Source organism: Lactuca serriola, chromosome 7 (assembly GCF_051521515.1).
Source record: "Lactuca serriola cultivar US96UC23 chromosome 7, Lser_US96UC23_V15, whole genome shotgun sequence".
NCBI lineage: Eukaryota > Viridiplantae > Streptophyta > Magnoliopsida > Asterales > Asteraceae > Lactuca > Lactuca serriola.
Genome location: NC_136414.1, coordinates 44,313,225 through 44,329,886, shown reverse-complemented (window position 1 = coordinate 44,329,886; position 16,662 = coordinate 44,313,225). Strand labels below are relative to the sequence as shown.

Here is a 16,662-nt window from a genome sequence, read left to right as displayed (position 1 = left end):
TAATAAAGTCTACAAATCCGATAGTTGACAACGTTGATGACATCTTGAACGATGATGATATAACTTTGGGTAAAAAAATTATAATCTTTATTCTTTTTTTATACAATTATTATTTTTTATTAAATACTAACAACATTTTCATTTGTGTTTATGTAGAGATTGCACAAGATTTAAATATGTTACATATGGATGACAATGATATGGGGAAGAGACCAATAGAAGATTAGATTACGAGCTTATGAAGTTTATTAGTTTGATTGATTTTAAAGTTTAAACTATGATTTTTGTTGTTACGGTAATACTTTTGTATGTTTATCTTAAAATTGTTTAACTTTTGTTGGTGAACTTGATTTATATGTTAGTTGCTTTTATTTGGAAAATTAATTTTTGCAAATTGCAACTTATAATATTATACATCAAGGTAGATTAGTTAGGCATGAAACGGAAACGTATTAATTTTGCAAGTTATAATATTATACATCAATGTAAATTACTTATTATACTTTATGCAATTAAACTTGTACCGGTCCAAACGGGTCCAAAAACCGAAAAATCGGACCTGGACCTGGACCCGGACCCGGACCCGGACACGGACACGGACACGGACACGACTCATCCGGTCCGGTCTATGGTCCACAAAATTCTCCATAACCGGTCCGGTCCAAGAGTCGGTCCGGTCCGATCCGGACCGGTCCAAATGCTCACCCCTATCTGAATATAAAGATTCTCGGAAAATTCCAATTCGGCAAATTTACGGATCCAAAACCCATAAAAAATATCATCGGTATGTACGATAGAACCAATTTGTAAGCAAGCAACAACACATGGCCTAGCTGGATAAACACCATAGCTGTTACTTTCAAAGTTTGAGCCCTAATTTAATAACCTCCCTTTCTTTAGCAACTTTGAAATTAATTTGGAAGATAACTACTCCCATTTTTTAAACATTATCATAATTACGTACACACCCTCTTGCCTCCTGGTGCCATTGTTTAAAAGATTCTCTCAATTCAAGAAAGCAATGAGTAGGTTTAACCCAAAAAGGACCCCACGTTTCGAGTTTTTCAACAAGACTAAAAGAAGGGTCTTTGGGCAGAGAGATATTTGATTGTGTGTATTAACAGTAAGCGACCACCATGTGCGCACTCTCTTTGACCCCTTAATTAAAGCTGGTATTTTAGGTTTAAATTTTGGAATCTTGTGGTGGGTTTTATGTCAGAGCAGCAATAATGGCTTCAAGTGGGTAGTTGTTCTTGTATTTGTGGAGGGGTTGACCTAAATTTATTGTCTTGATTTGGGTTTTCATATAGTTTTCTCAAGTGGGTTAGAGTTCATTTCGCTTCGTTTTCGTTTCGTAATGTGGTTTCTTCCGATTGATTGATGCTAGATTTGGGGTCAGGGTTTGTGAATTTGAGTTCTGTTAAGTTGTGCGATCTTTTAGGGTTTTTGGAGTTTGATTTGTGTTCCGTTGACTTGTCAACGTGCATTGGTGAAACAGTGGGGTTTATTGTTGTCGGTGATTAAAGGTTTGCAGTGTGTAGAGGGTTTGATTTTGTATCTTCAACAGCAAAAATGGCTTGTATGAAGTTGGGATCTAAAGCAGATGCATTCCAGAGACAAGGCCAAGCTTGGTATATTCTTTATTCTTAGTAAAATTTTCTTATTCTTTCTGATCTATTGTGTATATATTTATGTATGTATCTGTATTACTATATACAATATGCATGTGTATCATGAGGTGCAACCGAGTACTTGCGCTGTTTTGTGTGTTATTGTGATACATTACTCTGATATGTGACTTGATCTCTGGACATATATCATATTTGTTAGAAAATGGTACTTAGACGGTGTTTCTTTTTTGAGTTAATCTGGTCAGCTATTTCTTTCAATTCTTATGAATTTTGAGGTTCATGGTTTGCAAACTCAGAACTGTAGATAACCGATCTTCATTGCCATCTTTGAACTTTAAAGCCAAATTTTGTATTGTGAAGTTTAAAATTGTGTTTATAGAAATTTAAAGAACCCGGATATGAATATTATTGTAGGTTTTGCACAACCGGTCTCCCAAGTGATATTGTGGTTGAAGTAGAGGATATGTCCTTCCATCTCCATAAGGTAAACTTTACCACTCAATTTGGTCTCTATTTGTGATTTTGTTGTGATATTTTGACTTTGATCATCAACCGAACAACTTGTAGTCTTAAAATCGATCTACACATAATTGACCTTCAGAGTCAAAGGATCCTGACTATCAAAAATCCAAATCAAGTTGTTCATAAGTGCATAATAATCTCATTTTTTTATGTATATCGAATAAAGCTATGATCTTTTTGATGTATATCGAATAAGGCTTTGATCTTTTTGATGTATATCGAATAAAGCTTTGATCTTTTTGATGTATGTCGAATAAAGCTTTGATCTTTTTGATGTATGTCGAATAAAGCTTTGATCTTTTTGATATTGAATAAGGCTTTGATCTTTTTGATGCATATGGAATAAAGCTTTGATCTTTTTGATGTATATCGAATAAGGCTTTGATCTTTTTGATGTATATCGAATAAGGCTTTGATCTTTTTGATGTATATCGAATAAGGCTTTGATCTTTTTGATGTATATTGAATAAGGCTTTGATCTTTTTGATGTATATCTAATAAAGCTTTGATCTTTTTGATGTATATTAAATAAAGCTTTGATCTTTTTGATGTATATCGAATAAGGCTTTGATCATTTTCATGTATATCGAATAAATCTTCAAACTTTGTGATTTTTTCATTTTTTTACAGTTCCCTTTGCTCTCAAGAAGTGGGGTTATGGAAAGATTAATAGCAGAAGCTTCCGAACAAGAAGACAAAATATGCACCATAACCCTCCCCAACATCCCTGGTGGGGCCAAAACATTCGAACTCGTTGCCAAATTTTGTTACGGTGTAAAACACGAAATCACCGCCTCAAATGTCGTCCACCTCCGGTGTGCCGCCGAGCACCTCGAAATGACCGAAGAATACGGCGAAGACAATCTAATTTCACAAACCGAAACATTCTTCAATCAAACCGTTTTAAAAAATTGGAAAGATTCCCTAAAATCTCTCCAATCCATTCCCGATCTCCCACACGCCGAAGAACTCAACATCACAAAACGGTGCATTGACTCGTTGGCGGTCAAAGCAAGCACGGACCCGAATCTATTTGGTTGGCCTGTGGTGGACCACCGTGGGCCCATGCAGAGCCCCGGTGGTAGCGTGTTATGGAACGGAATTAGCACCGGGGCCCGCCCGAAAAACGTGAGCTCCGATTGGTGGTACGACGATGCTTCATCTTTAAGTTTACCACTTTACAAACGGTTAATTTCGGCTATGGAAGCCCGTGGAATTAAACAAGAAATCATCGCGGGGTCTCTTGAATATTATGCGAAAAAGTACTTACCCGGGTTGACTCGCCGGAAAAGTGCTCCGGCGGGCCACACCGCCGAGCCACCACCGGAGGAAGATCAAAAGATTTTACTCGAAGAAATCGACCGTTTACTTCCGGTCCAAAAAGGGCTCGTGTCAACTACCTTTTTATTCGGGCTTTTACGGACCGGGTTGATTTTACGGGCCAGCCCGAGCTGTGTATCGAATTTGGAAAAAAGAATCGGGCTGCAACTTGATCAGGCGACACTTGAGGATTTATTGATGCCAAATTTTTCTTATTCGATGGAGACTTTGTATAATATTGATTGTGTGCAACGGATGCTTGAGCATTTCATGGCTATGGATCAAGCAACGGGTGGTGCATCTCCTTGTTCAATTGAAGATGATGAACAGTTGTTGGGTTCACCTTCTTTGACCCCGGTTACAATGGTGGCTAAGCTTATTGATGGCTATTTGGCTGAAGTTGCACCCGATGTTAATTTGAAGCTCCCAAAATTTCAGTCTCTTGCAGGTGCGGTTCCCGAGTATGCTAGACCGTTGGATGATGGATTGTATCGCGCAATTGATATTTATTTGAAGGTAATAAAAAGTTACTGTTTGGGTAATGTGTTGTCTGGATAAACGATTTTAAAAAATATTTAAGAAAATTACAGCACGCGTATGGAAATGGAGATATAAATGAGGGCAAATTTGTAAAAAGTTTGGACTTACCAAGGAAAACCCATCTCCCTTGCTTTCTCTGTTAAGTCGTTCTTTCTATATTAAGTAAAAGTGAAACACCTTTTATATAGTTTTATAGCTTATCAGATTAAGTCATGTAAGGACTTAATCCGGTATTCTATATATGGGTGTTTCTTTTTTTACTTAATACAGAAAGAACGACTTAATAGAGAAAGCAAGGGAGATGGGTTTTCCCTGGTAAGTCCAAACTTTTTACAAATCTGCCCTCATTTATTTCTCCATAAATATGTTTTCTGAATGGTATTTGGGAAGGGTATAATGGTCCAATCTTATTCATTTTATTTTTTCCAAATGCAGTCTCACCCATGGTTAGCAGATTCGGATAGAGAACAACTCTGTAGACTCATGGATTGCCAAAAACTATCATTAGAAGCTTGCACACATGCTGCACAGAATGAAAGATTGCCATTAAGAATCATAGTCCAAGTTCTTTTCTTCGAGCAGTTGCAGCTCCGGACATCAATCGCAGGATGTTTCTTGGTGTCTGACAATCTGGCGGACGGGTCACGGCAGTTAAGAAGCGGGGTGGTTTCCGCCCAGGAGGGCGGCGGTGGTGGCTGGAACACAGCAGTGAGGGAGAATCAAGTTCTGAAAGTTGGTATGGATAGTATGAGGATGAGGGTGTCTGAGCTTGAAAAAGAGTGTTCGAATATGAAGCAGGAGATTGAGAAACTGGGCAGAGGTAAGGGCGGCAGCGGTGGTGGTGGTGGTGGCAGCAGTGCGTGGGGTAACATGTCGAAGAAGTTTGGGTTTAAACTTAAGTCTCAGATGTGTAGTGCACAAGAGGGGAGTGTTAGCAAGCAGAATAATGGAAGTGGGAAGATTGAAAAGGGTAGAGAGAAGCAACATAAGCATAAGAAAGATTTGTCTTGGGCAGGGTAAAATTGGAAAAAAAAATGTTGAAATTGGAGAAAAAAGATATTTGTTTGGCAATTTTACTATCGAGTAGAATGATGATGTGACATTGGTGTCTGAAATGTTGGTTTTTGGTTGGAAGGTAAGAAGGGTGGGTAAATGGTGATCATAATATTTGATGTAATGATCAAATAAGTAAATTTAACAATACAATTAGTATAATTGCTAAGCAAATATCTTTTTTTTTTTTTTTTTTTACTTGTGAGCTCTTTGTATGTTTTATTAGCTCTCTTGTTGATTATGTTTAGTTTGAGTTATAAATGTTATGTGGTCATAGTAACTTACTTGTAAGAAGACTTGTGTGTAGAGTAAAAGTTATTTGTTTGGGATCTTTATTATCAAGGAAAATGGAAATATGTATTTGGTCATTTTGTTGTTGATATATTTTTTTCTGTAATATTTTGATGGGCTTGTTTTAACTTGAAGAAAATAACCTCTTTACTTACTAAAAGTAGTAAAAAAGTTATTCTCATTTCATTTTCAGTATATATTTATATTTCTCTTTCTAAAATGGTTACAAAAATCATTTCCATATTTAGTACATATTTATATTAAAATTTTTCTATTAATAAAATTGGAAAAAAATAATTTCCAATTTATTCTCGTATATATTTATATTTCTTTATACATTAGATAATGAAATCAATTTTCTTTTTCCAACTTAATTTTTTTTTTGAAGAAAAAGTCATTAATTATATTTTGTATTTTGTAAGCATGAAGTTATTGGACATATTTTGGATATAATAAGTTCGGAAGAAAAGTAAATCATTTTACAATTTACACATCTCTTTGAGCCGTTTTTGTTAGTGTTTATATAAATAAGGGCCAAAGTTGACAAGTATTGAAAGCTGAAGGTCCTCAAGAACACTGATAAACCATTTTGCCACATCTCTTTGAACCGTTTCAAGAACTGCCGAACAAACATCTTGCTCGCGTTCTCTCCATCTGTTGATATCTCCGATCTCCGATCTAGATCCGATTAACAATGGCGATGGCACCCGATGTGTTGTTCAATTTGAGAAACAACTTCTACTTGGGAGCATATCAAGCCGCAATCAACAACAGCGATATCCCCAACCTCACGGAAGAGGATTTAATCGAACGAGATTGCCTTGTGTATAGATCCTACATTGCCCTTGGAAGCTACGAAGTATGTGATTTCTTCGTTATCTATCTATTATTTTTCTCATTTGTTTGATTTCATGTGTTGTAATTGAATTGATCTTCGATAGCTTGTGATTAATGAAGTCGATTCATCTGCGGCGACACCTCTGCAAGCCGTGAAATTACTCGCTTTGTATCTTTCCAGCCCCGATAACAAGGTAAAATTTGTTGATCTCGTAGTCATGTCGATAGCTATTAACTTGTATGCAATATGGACATAATCATTGTCTACAAAAATGAAACACGTTGCTTTTTCTGTTCCATGGAAATTGCAATAATTCTCCTTTTGAGGTTTCAGTAGCATTGCAATTTGCAACCTTTGTTGAAAGTTCTATTTTGAAGTGAAGGACAGCATCACTTTGAAACAAACGGAGAATTCTTATATCCTGTAGATATTGCAATAAGTTTTGTTTTTGAGATTCCATACAACTTGGGAAATCCTTTGTTGAGAGTTCTAATCTTGAAGTTACTATTTCCCTTACTCATTGCTAAAATCATATGGTTTAAGTCTATAGATGGTTCCTTGGTTTTGTATTTACTGCATGATATATTATATACTCAACATATTTGACAAATAATTCAAAGTTTTGTGCACAGCTTAGTCAAAACTTTCAATTTTATTGGCAAGAAGTAACATGAATTATTGTTGTCATCTTAGTTACTTGAAAGTCTTGTTCTATTCATGAATTGTTCTTCAGTGATTTACATTAGTCAAATAATATTAATAATTTTTCTATGTCTGCAATTAGGTCAAGTTTTCTTTCATGAACTGCAACATGCACAATTGAAATTTGAAAGCAAGACGGGTTCTTAACGAATAAAAGCATGTATGCTGTATGCCATTTGTGTACATGTACCTCTGTTGTCATTTCAGGGATAAAATGGGCCATTTCTCTAACTAGTAATTATTATGTGATCTGATAGGAAAGCATCATTTCAAGTATAAAAGAGTGGTTGGCTGATGATGCCATTGGGAACAATCCAATACTCAGGCTTATTGCTGGCACCATATTCATGCATGGACAGGATTACAATGAGGCTCTCAAACACACAAATGCTGGAGGGACTATGGAACTGTTGAGTTTTACTTTCTCTCTCTCTCTCTCTCTCTCTCTCTCTCTCTCTCTCTCTCTTTATGATGTTATTTGTTATTAATTTTATTTCTTTACTAATCCCCATAAAGGATACACATACACTCAATACTCTACATTCTAATCTTACATCAGTTATATTTTGCCACTCCTAGTTGCACACAGCTCCATAACTACAAACAATCAAATATTTTTGGTTATAAACAGATCTTGATTTAACAGGGATTATTGTTCTTTTATTCTGTTCCTAATGCATTATGTCCCTTTCAGATATGCCTTGAATGTCCACATTTTCCTCAAGATGCACAGATCAGATTATGCTGAGAAGCAATTAAGAGTTATGCAACAGATTGATGAGGATCACACATTGACTCAGCTTGCAACTGCATGGCTTAATTTAGCTGTGGTATGTGTTTTTTCAACCTAATTGACTTATTGGGGACATGACTTAATCTGGTAACCTATATAAGAAAAACTGTTTTTGTTATGAAGTGTACAATTTTATGAAATAGGGTGGTTCAAAGATACAGGAAGCATATCTCATATTCCAAGATTTCTCTGAGAAGTACCAAATGACTAGTCTGATCCTTAATGGGAAGGCTGTGTGTTCCATGCAAATGGCCAATTTTGATGAAGCTGAATCATTTTTACTAGAAGCACTCAACAAGGTAAATTTCCAATTTCCAAACGAGCCCCTGTTTTTCATTACATGACAAATACAAAACAGGTTGTACTGCATGTGACATGCATTGAACTGAGATTGACATTGACACTGACACTGATGTCAATGGGACAAAAGTTGAATAAGTTAATTGTAATGTTTTCAAATAGGATGCAAAGGATCGAGAAACACTGGCTAATCTGGTTGTATGCAGTCTCCATCTTGGGAAACCTTCTTCAAGGTTTTTAAGGTTTGCAGTCATTTTCTTAAATATTTTTTTAAAATATCATTTATCCAGACTGTAGTCTTTTAGAAACTGAGTTTTTTGTGTTTTTTTTGGTTGCAGTCAGTTAAAACTGTCGGATCCAGAACACATGCTACTCAAACGGGGTTTAACTGCAGAGGAGAATTTCAACAGAGCAATACAAACGGTTGCTTAAAGATGTTGATTTTTGAAAAGGAAGTCAATTTTGAATACTTGTGTGTTTGAATATATGTGACTAAAAATTCAGAAAATAATTGATTTTTGTTTTTTCTAATAGAGGAAAAAGTAATAGTTTTGTCGTGGAGTAGTTGGTCAAAGGGTGTCTCACATGGGGTTAATTTAAATAAATGGGATTTAACTTTAAGAGAAGTATTAATCAAGTGATCTCACATGGGAGGATGCTTCCACATGGTACTAATAACAATCAGATCTTTGACTTCCGTAGATATGGATTGTTGGATCATCCAAAAATAAGATACATAAGAAAAGAAAAGGCTTGCAGGAGAATAGTGATGTAATATACGAAAAGAAAAAAAGGCAATGAATTATTTTTTGAAAGATATAAAATTACATAAAATGATATTTAAGAGAATATGTTTCTATAATTAGTTAAGGTGTATATTTGAAATTTTTTAAAAAAACTCATAAAAAATTAGTCTAAATAACTTTTTAAAAAGCTAGCTTATAAACTATTTGTTGGCTTGACAAACACAACATAAAAAAACTCATGAAATAAGCAAGTTGTGACACGCCAAACACAGCTATGACTTACATTTTAACATAATTTTCTTAAATCAGATGTGTCCTCTAATGTTTACTTTTAAATGTACCAACGAATGTAGCTAAGTTTAGATTTTACCTTGTGAAAGCTTCAATTCCATTAGCAAGGGAGAGAAAAGAGAAAACATTAAATGTGCACTTTGTTTTGGAAAATTTTTTGATCTTTTTTTTTTTTAATAAGAAAAGTAAATTTTGGAAACATGTTTGTTTAAGATTTTTTTAAAAATTTCAAAGAAAAAAGAGAATTTTTTGTTTTTCAAAATTACATGCAACTTAATTATTGTTTTATATATTTTTTTCATTTCCAAAAGTTTCTAAAAGATAAACTCATCCTACCCTCATATCCACCTTTAACCCTAACATACCTTACATATCCTATCTACATAGCCATACCACCGGTCCACCACCCTACCCACCCTACTCCTACCACTCATATCCTATCGTCCAGTATGTATGGAGAATGTAACCCTCATGGATTCGGGCTAGACGTTTAAAATATAATAAGTGATAATTATTTATAATTAAAATCATCGAAAAGGATAATTGTTCGTCGTATGCGTTACGAGTGATAATAACGTTTTTAATAGAAGATTATTTAGGATAAATAATTTTAAAGAAAGTTGTAGTAGTTGCGATGATGATTCTGTGACGTATAAAGAACGCTCAAATCTGATTTTGTATGAAAAAGTTTTGATTTTTCTAAGTTTCGGTGTGACACAATACAACAAGGTACAACATAGAAATTGAAATTAAAATCAATTGATTGGTAGCCAAAACAATGTAAATAAGGGTTGAAGATCTCGTAAATACGAATCGGTCGATATAGAGACAGTCGAGAATGGAGTTCATATGAAGAAGTTATGAATTTTGCACGGTCTTTTGCAGTGTAATCTTCATAGACTGTAAAATTTAAAATAGAATGAGATTTAGTTGATGGAGTCTAAAAGAAAGTTATAGTACTTGGAAATACCTACAAAGAACATAAAAAACAGAGTTCGTATGCGAAAGATATGATTTTTTTGAAGATTCACGATTTTTCACCTGCTATAGGCGACGCAACACCACTCACCATGAGCCATGTGTCACGTTTGCAAGAGATGCTTGCCGCCTACGCCAAGGCACGACACACATGGGTCAGGGACTCGCCCTCCATTCTAGCATACTATAAATAGCTAGTGAATGTTGTTTATTCCCACACAAATATTTCATCATTTCTCTCTAGAACCTCCCCCACTCTAAGCCCGATTCTCCTGAGTTTCTGACTACTTTTTCGAGGTTCTGAGGCATCAGATATCCTAACGAGAAGGAGTGTTCAGAGTCAAAGTTTTGCCAGTGCAGTTTCTGGTTTTCGCTTGAAACTCTATAAGTTAAGCTGCACTTACTACGCTTTAATTGTAACTTATATTTATATTCATAATCGTTATTATGAACCTATAAATAAGATTTATCAGTGACTCCAAGTCAAAATACTGATTGATCTACTTACGGGAGTGATGTCTAGGCTAGATCCAATGAGGTGTTTAAAGTGGATTTTCAAAATAGTATACTCTGTATACCAAACAGATCCTACCTTCGATATGATCTTACCTGGTTGTTCCTTATTCAATAGAACTTGAAGTATTCCTTGGGATTGCTGAGGAATGTGGAAATAGTTAATATAACATTATAAAATATGAATGAAAACTGAAGCATAGTAATATTCATATTTAGGTTGTTTAAAAGGGATAAGTTGAAGTATTAGCCGAGGAGCTTGCTTTCCCGAGGATCTCCAAACGCAATCAGGTGAGTGCATAGCTACTTTAATGATCATGATTTTAATACAAGTATTTATTAAAATTATTAAATATTTGTTGAAAGTTTATATGTAAATTATATGCTTATTGACTGGAATATGTGTTAGATGTATATTTGATGACACACGCTGTGCAGACCAGATATGGTTATGTATGTGTTAAGATATATATATATATATATATATATATATATATATATATTATTTACATGATAATAATAAAAGTATTATTATTACTGAGAAGATTAATAATAAATACTTAATCATATGTGTTAAATATATATGCTAAATTAGGATAGTGTTGACTAAACATAGCTGATATTGGATGTTGATTACAGAGATTGTAGTATGGTCTAGTTTCTAAACTAAAACATACAAATGATGTTTAGATCCAATTAAGTTGGATAATATTCGTCATAATGTATATCATGAGAGTATCACAAAGACTGCAATGATAATGAATAATGAACCGGTCTAGTTACAATTTAAGGTTTGTCAAGGACATTTAGTTTGAGTTAGGTTGAAGGAGTGTTAGTTATATCTTGTATTGTAAGGATATTACAGAAGCAGGTAATTTGTGTTGATCTTGTCTAAATAATAGACTAAGACCCAAAGAGACGCTTAGTTCAATTAAGTTGGATATTGGGCATCATTATATTAAAGGTGTGTGTGTGTGTGGCACAAAGAGTAGAACTTTGTTCACTTGTGATATGGCGGGGTATGGGTGCGTATAGGAGTGATATATTAGTATTCCCCTTCCTCTTCTTTTTAGATGAGCTTCGTGAGTTATCGTTTTAAATTATGAATTGATTGGATGAGCTTCGTAGACTACCAAATAGGGTGTGTCTGTATCACACTACTATTAGGTATGTCTGAGCCATTTTCTAGTCAGTCAAATAGGGTGCGTATGAGGGTAGAATTATGTTCAATAATACTTGTAACCAGAACACTGATAGCATGTCTAAGTCATCTAGCGAAATATAGATGACTACCCTTGACTTAACTGTCTTGCGGTGTTAATAAACACTGGTTCATTCGAGTACTCAATCCCTCTCATTTGTTGTCTTTCTTGATCCACGCTTGCTGTTAGGGAATCTCTAAAGCAGTATAGTCATTCGTTGCTTATAGTGATCCATCTGAATTAATCTCGTAAGATTGGTGTATATGATCAATATGGGAGAATCGACGAGATGGGGTAGATTTTTACAGATATGATATATCTGTATTGTGGATAACAATTGGTTTTGCAGGTTTGTTGATTGTGGATTATTATCGTAATAAGATTATGAGATTGAAAACCCTATGTATCTCACTAAGTTTCTCAATCCGACCCACTCATTTTATATGCATCACATGTAGCAGTGCTAAGACTGATGAAGACTTGAATAAGATGCAGAGTGGTTAAAGAGAAGATCTGTAATTGTGTTTAGGACCGTTAGGTCTTTATGTTGTAGAATATATTATTTATCGATTATGAAATCCTTAGAGTTTTGATATTTTGAAACAATCATTTGTATTCAAAATGTTGTATTTTACTAGGATTTTCCGAGAGTAAAGATATTATTATTTTGAAAGCGTAAATATTTTTTTTTGTGTTGAAAAATAAGGGATGTCACAGAGAATCAAGCAACAAAGGAGAAGTCAGATGAGGGTTGGGTTTGGAAATTGGGGATAAAGAATGGGCGTAATGGTATTGGAGGTTTTTAGGAGAAAGAGGGATGGTATCAAGGAGAGACTACTAAACCGATCTTCAATATATATAGTAAAGATGTGGAACGAATTTCTTCCATCTATGTATCTAACTTCCCAAATTCATTGGATTCCAAGTGCTATCTCATGTGTTTTCTAAACACAAGAAGATTATGGATGCGTTTATCTCTTGGAAACACTCCAAGATATGTAAAAGATCTGGGTTTATCCGATTTATTGGACTTGAGGATGAAAGGGCTATGGTTCGAAAAATGTCATCCTTATAGATTGATAAGTTTCACTTGGTCGTTAATAATAAGATTAGTACTTTTCATTTACTCAATCATTAGAATTGGTTTTTATTGTGTGATTCTTCATAGGATTTAGGTAAAACAAATAAACCTAAAACCCTTAAGTTCACATGCAACCTAAGGATCTATGTTTTCACTATTGAAACTATAACTATGAACATCAAATAAGAAACCCTAGGTAATTTTCGAAAATTAACACAAAAAGGGTTTAGGATTACATACCTTATTGTTATTATAGTAAATAACAAGAATCCTTCACTTGTAGATCTCTTGGAAGCAAGCACCATAATTTTCGTGCCTCTAATGGTTCACACCCAAGCTATCAAGAAAGAAGACTATAGAGAGAGAGAGGAGAGGGGATGTAAGAATTTTGACTTGCCCTTTGGAATAATGAGTGGCCGAAAATAAAAGGGCTAGGGTCCTTTATATAGTGGTACAAGGAAACCATGGATAATCCTAATTGGAATATAACAATAATATTTCAAATTGGTAATTATCCAACTCGTTATTTATCCACATGTGATATACTAGAAACCCTAGAATATCCCCCAAAACCGTCCAACCCTTATGTTGGAAGGTTCTGGAACCTTTTGCTCAACTATTGAAGAATTACACTTTAAACCCTGCACTTTTAATTAATTCTATTAATCCTAAAATTAATTCTAATTATATTCTGATTAATTATTAATTAAATAATAGCTTTTCTAATTAATATATTCTTTCATAATACATTAATAAACTTTTTATATGAATTTATTAATCACATAATAAATTAATCTCTCTCTCTCTCTCTCTTTAAAAGTCATCTTGTCTAATTGCTAGGTTTGAGGGCAACCCAAAAAGACTGTGCTATTATCAATTCAAGTATATACCAGTTATAATTATGGGTTTATACACTAATCCAACAATTATATATAGATATTTTAGTTTTGATCTTAATGAATGTTTGATTTTAGTTTTTTTTGGCCCGATCAACTAATTTAGGATTAAATCAATCTAGTTAGTTAGTTGTTGAAATCTGTAATTGTTTTGATAAACTGGTAACAAGTAACAAGTAACAAACCAGTTCCGTGTTGGGATTTGACTTTGTTATAAACTGAAATATCATATTTTTATGCTTTCTTGCTTGTGAGAAGTATTGAATATTGCTGAGAATTTTACACAGATCATAATACTACTTTTCTGACTTGATTAAGAGCTTATTTAATTAGGTTAGTAAGAAGTTAGGATTAACTGAAGATCTTGTTTTAGTTAATTAACTAGGTAATAGAGAACTTACTAGAACTTGTTAGTAGTTTTCAGTACCAGCTTAGATAGAACGCATCTTAAATAACCAAGTTTGTGTTGATTGCGTGATTAGGAAAGTCGCAGCAAAACTGAATTCGCTTTTTATTACTAAATTTTATTTACTTTAGTTTAAATTAATAATAAAAAATCCCCTCTTTTTACATTTTATGTTTTATGACTATTATCTGCCTTATGCAAAGAGACATTGGCCATTAGGATGTGTCACTGTGGATTCGACCCTGCTTCCATGTGCTACCTAATAGTGTAACCAAGCAGTGCTATTTTATTTGTATAAGATGCCCGCAACAACGTTTTAACTAATTGGCGCCGTTGCCAGGATACATGATATTGCTAATAGTTTTATTCCATGATCTTTTCGTATAGATACACCAATAGAATTTGATCCAAAGATAGAGAGGTCTGCAAGTAAACTGAAGAAAGAAGTAGCTCAACAAAAACAATCAACAAATTTCTATGCTTCATCATCTTTTCTAGCCTAGGGATGAGCGTGGGATGGAACTGGTACCATTCCCGATTTCATGAAAACCGAATTTAATTAAAAGTCAATCCTGAGTACCGAAATGAATTTACATTAGTGGTACCAATACCGGTTTTCGGTACTAGTAACGCGTAACACTCGATTCCATGTACTTTTAATTATGTCTTTGGTTTTCAAGTTTATTACATTTTGGTCCTTACGCTGAGCGTAAGTGAGAGCTAATCCCAACATAACTCATTTAAAACTGATCGCAAAACCTAGCTCGTATGCTGGGCGTACATGGAAGTATGTTAGACGTATGACCGCCAGACTTAAACCCTAATTTTTAGGGTTTGACCCCTTTTTAAGTGTCATTATGGACTCAAGACCCCTCCCCTCATCAACCTCCTTCCCTCTAAAGATTCCCTATGAAATTCTACCTTGTTCTTGAGTGTTCTTGAGCTTTTGTGGTAAACTTTTGGTGTTTTTGTACACTTTGAAGAAGAAGGAGCTTGGTGTTCAAGTATTGGTTGGAGTGGAGCTCATAGATCAAGAGTCTTTATCAATTTTGCTAGCATTTGAATGTATAAAGCTTCTATCTTGATGAATCTATGTGTTAGATCTGGTTTAGGTCTTTGTTTTGAGCATATTATGGTCCCTTGAGTCATCCTTGTGAGCAGGGCCGACCCATTGGGAGTGCATAAAGTGCCTATTAACAGGGCCTAAAAAATCATAGGGCCCGATTTTTCTTTAGAATTTATAATAGCCTATATTTAGTTAACGGACCAAAACAAATTAGGTTAATGTTTTAACATGTATCAGTCGACATCGATAGAGTGAGCGTGAAAAACTGAAATTTCTGGAATAGAAAGAAAGCGCTTCGATTTCTGTGGCATGAATTAAATCTTTCTCGACAGGCAACGACGAACGATATTATTGTTTGCTTCTTTTTAATGCATCAGTTGATTTCAGTTTCAGAGGCAATCAACAATCATAATTCTTTTTCTTTCTTCACGAAACTCTGAAGCAACGATTTAGTTTACAATCAGAGGCAATGATTTAGAAGCTTCAAGTTTCTTACTTATTTGCGATTTCGAAATCAGAAGGTAAGATTAAGATATTTCAATAATTTTTAGGGTCATTACTTCTTTTTTCTCTTTTGTTTAGTTTTTTATCTCTAATTTCTGATTTTATTTATTTATTTTAGAAGGTTGACTACACTCCAATCAGTAATCATTTTGCAAAATCGGAGGGACAAGGATACCAGTTTCGAAAATCAGAACTCAGAAGTAACAAGGAATTCAGGAAATCAATTTCAAGATTTTGAATGTACAAGCAAATCAATTTCTATTTTTTCGTTTATGATGAGTTTCTAATTTTTAAGAAGTAATTCAATATTTTTTTTCTGATTTCATTTCATTCATTGTTTCTGATTTCAGATTTATGTTCTTTTTTCATGTTGATTTTAAGGGTCAAAATTATAGAGTTTGAGACCGGGTCTCGGGGCAAAATCAAAAGGTGTTGTTTATTTTTTTTATCTATCTGATACGTTTATGATGTTCTTTAGAATGAAATTAGATTTTTTTTTAATTATTTTTTATTCATGTTTTCTCGAATTTCGAAGATTGAAGCAATAATTTGTTCATTTTTAATCCCTTTTTGAGGATTACCAGTTTCTGATTTCAAAATTAGCTATTTTACATTTTTTTTTTATCTATCTCTATTCTCTACAACTATGATATTATTTATAAGAATATCACTTTTTTTCATTATTTATGATTCCTATTTTCTACAATTCATAAGCATTGAAGCAAGAATCTATTGACTTTCATTTCGTGTTTGGAGTTTACAGATTTTTGATTTCAGAATTTTTTTCAAGTATATCGAAATTTAGAAGGTAAGTTCTTGACTTCTGATTTTTTTTATTAGAAGCAAATCAAAGTTTTTTTTTCTAATAATGCAGTTTAACTAATTTGATTAATGTTTTTTGCAGTTTTTTTTGTAGAGGATAAATGTATTATGCTTTGCTATCCTTAGTTTCAGAGAAGGAGGATAATAGAAGCAATTTTCTTTTTTTC

The 16,662-nt window shown here is 33.9% G+C and overlaps 2 protein-coding genes across 2 annotated transcripts; both read left to right on the top strand.

Moving 5' to 3' along the window:
- Positions 1 to 896: 896 nt before the first annotated feature.
- On the top strand, positions 897 to 5,434 carry LOC145061094 (Phototropic-responsive NPH3 family protein). Its single transcript, XM_079008473.1, has 4 exons — positions 897 to 1,631; positions 2,046 to 2,115; positions 2,784 to 3,989; positions 4,449 to 5,434. Exons 1-4 carry the CDS (start codon positions 1,573 to 1,575, stop codon positions 5,031 to 5,033), a joined length of 1,920 nt encoding a protein of 639 aa, XP_078864599.1. The 5' UTR covers positions 897 to 1,572; the 3' UTR covers positions 5,034 to 5,434.
- A 520-nt stretch (positions 5,435 to 5,954) lies between these two features.
- On the top strand, positions 5,955 to 8,547 carry LOC145063417 (coatomer subunit epsilon-1-like). The gene is made up of 7 exons (XM_079011029.1): positions 5,955 to 6,216; positions 6,299 to 6,388; positions 7,155 to 7,306; positions 7,592 to 7,727; positions 7,834 to 7,989; positions 8,153 to 8,232; positions 8,329 to 8,547. Exons 1-7 carry the CDS (start codon positions 6,052 to 6,054, stop codon positions 8,420 to 8,422), a joined length of 873 nt encoding a protein of 290 aa, XP_078867155.1. The 5' UTR covers positions 5,955 to 6,051; the 3' UTR covers positions 8,423 to 8,547.
- Positions 8,548 to 16,662: the final 8,115 nt, after the last annotated feature.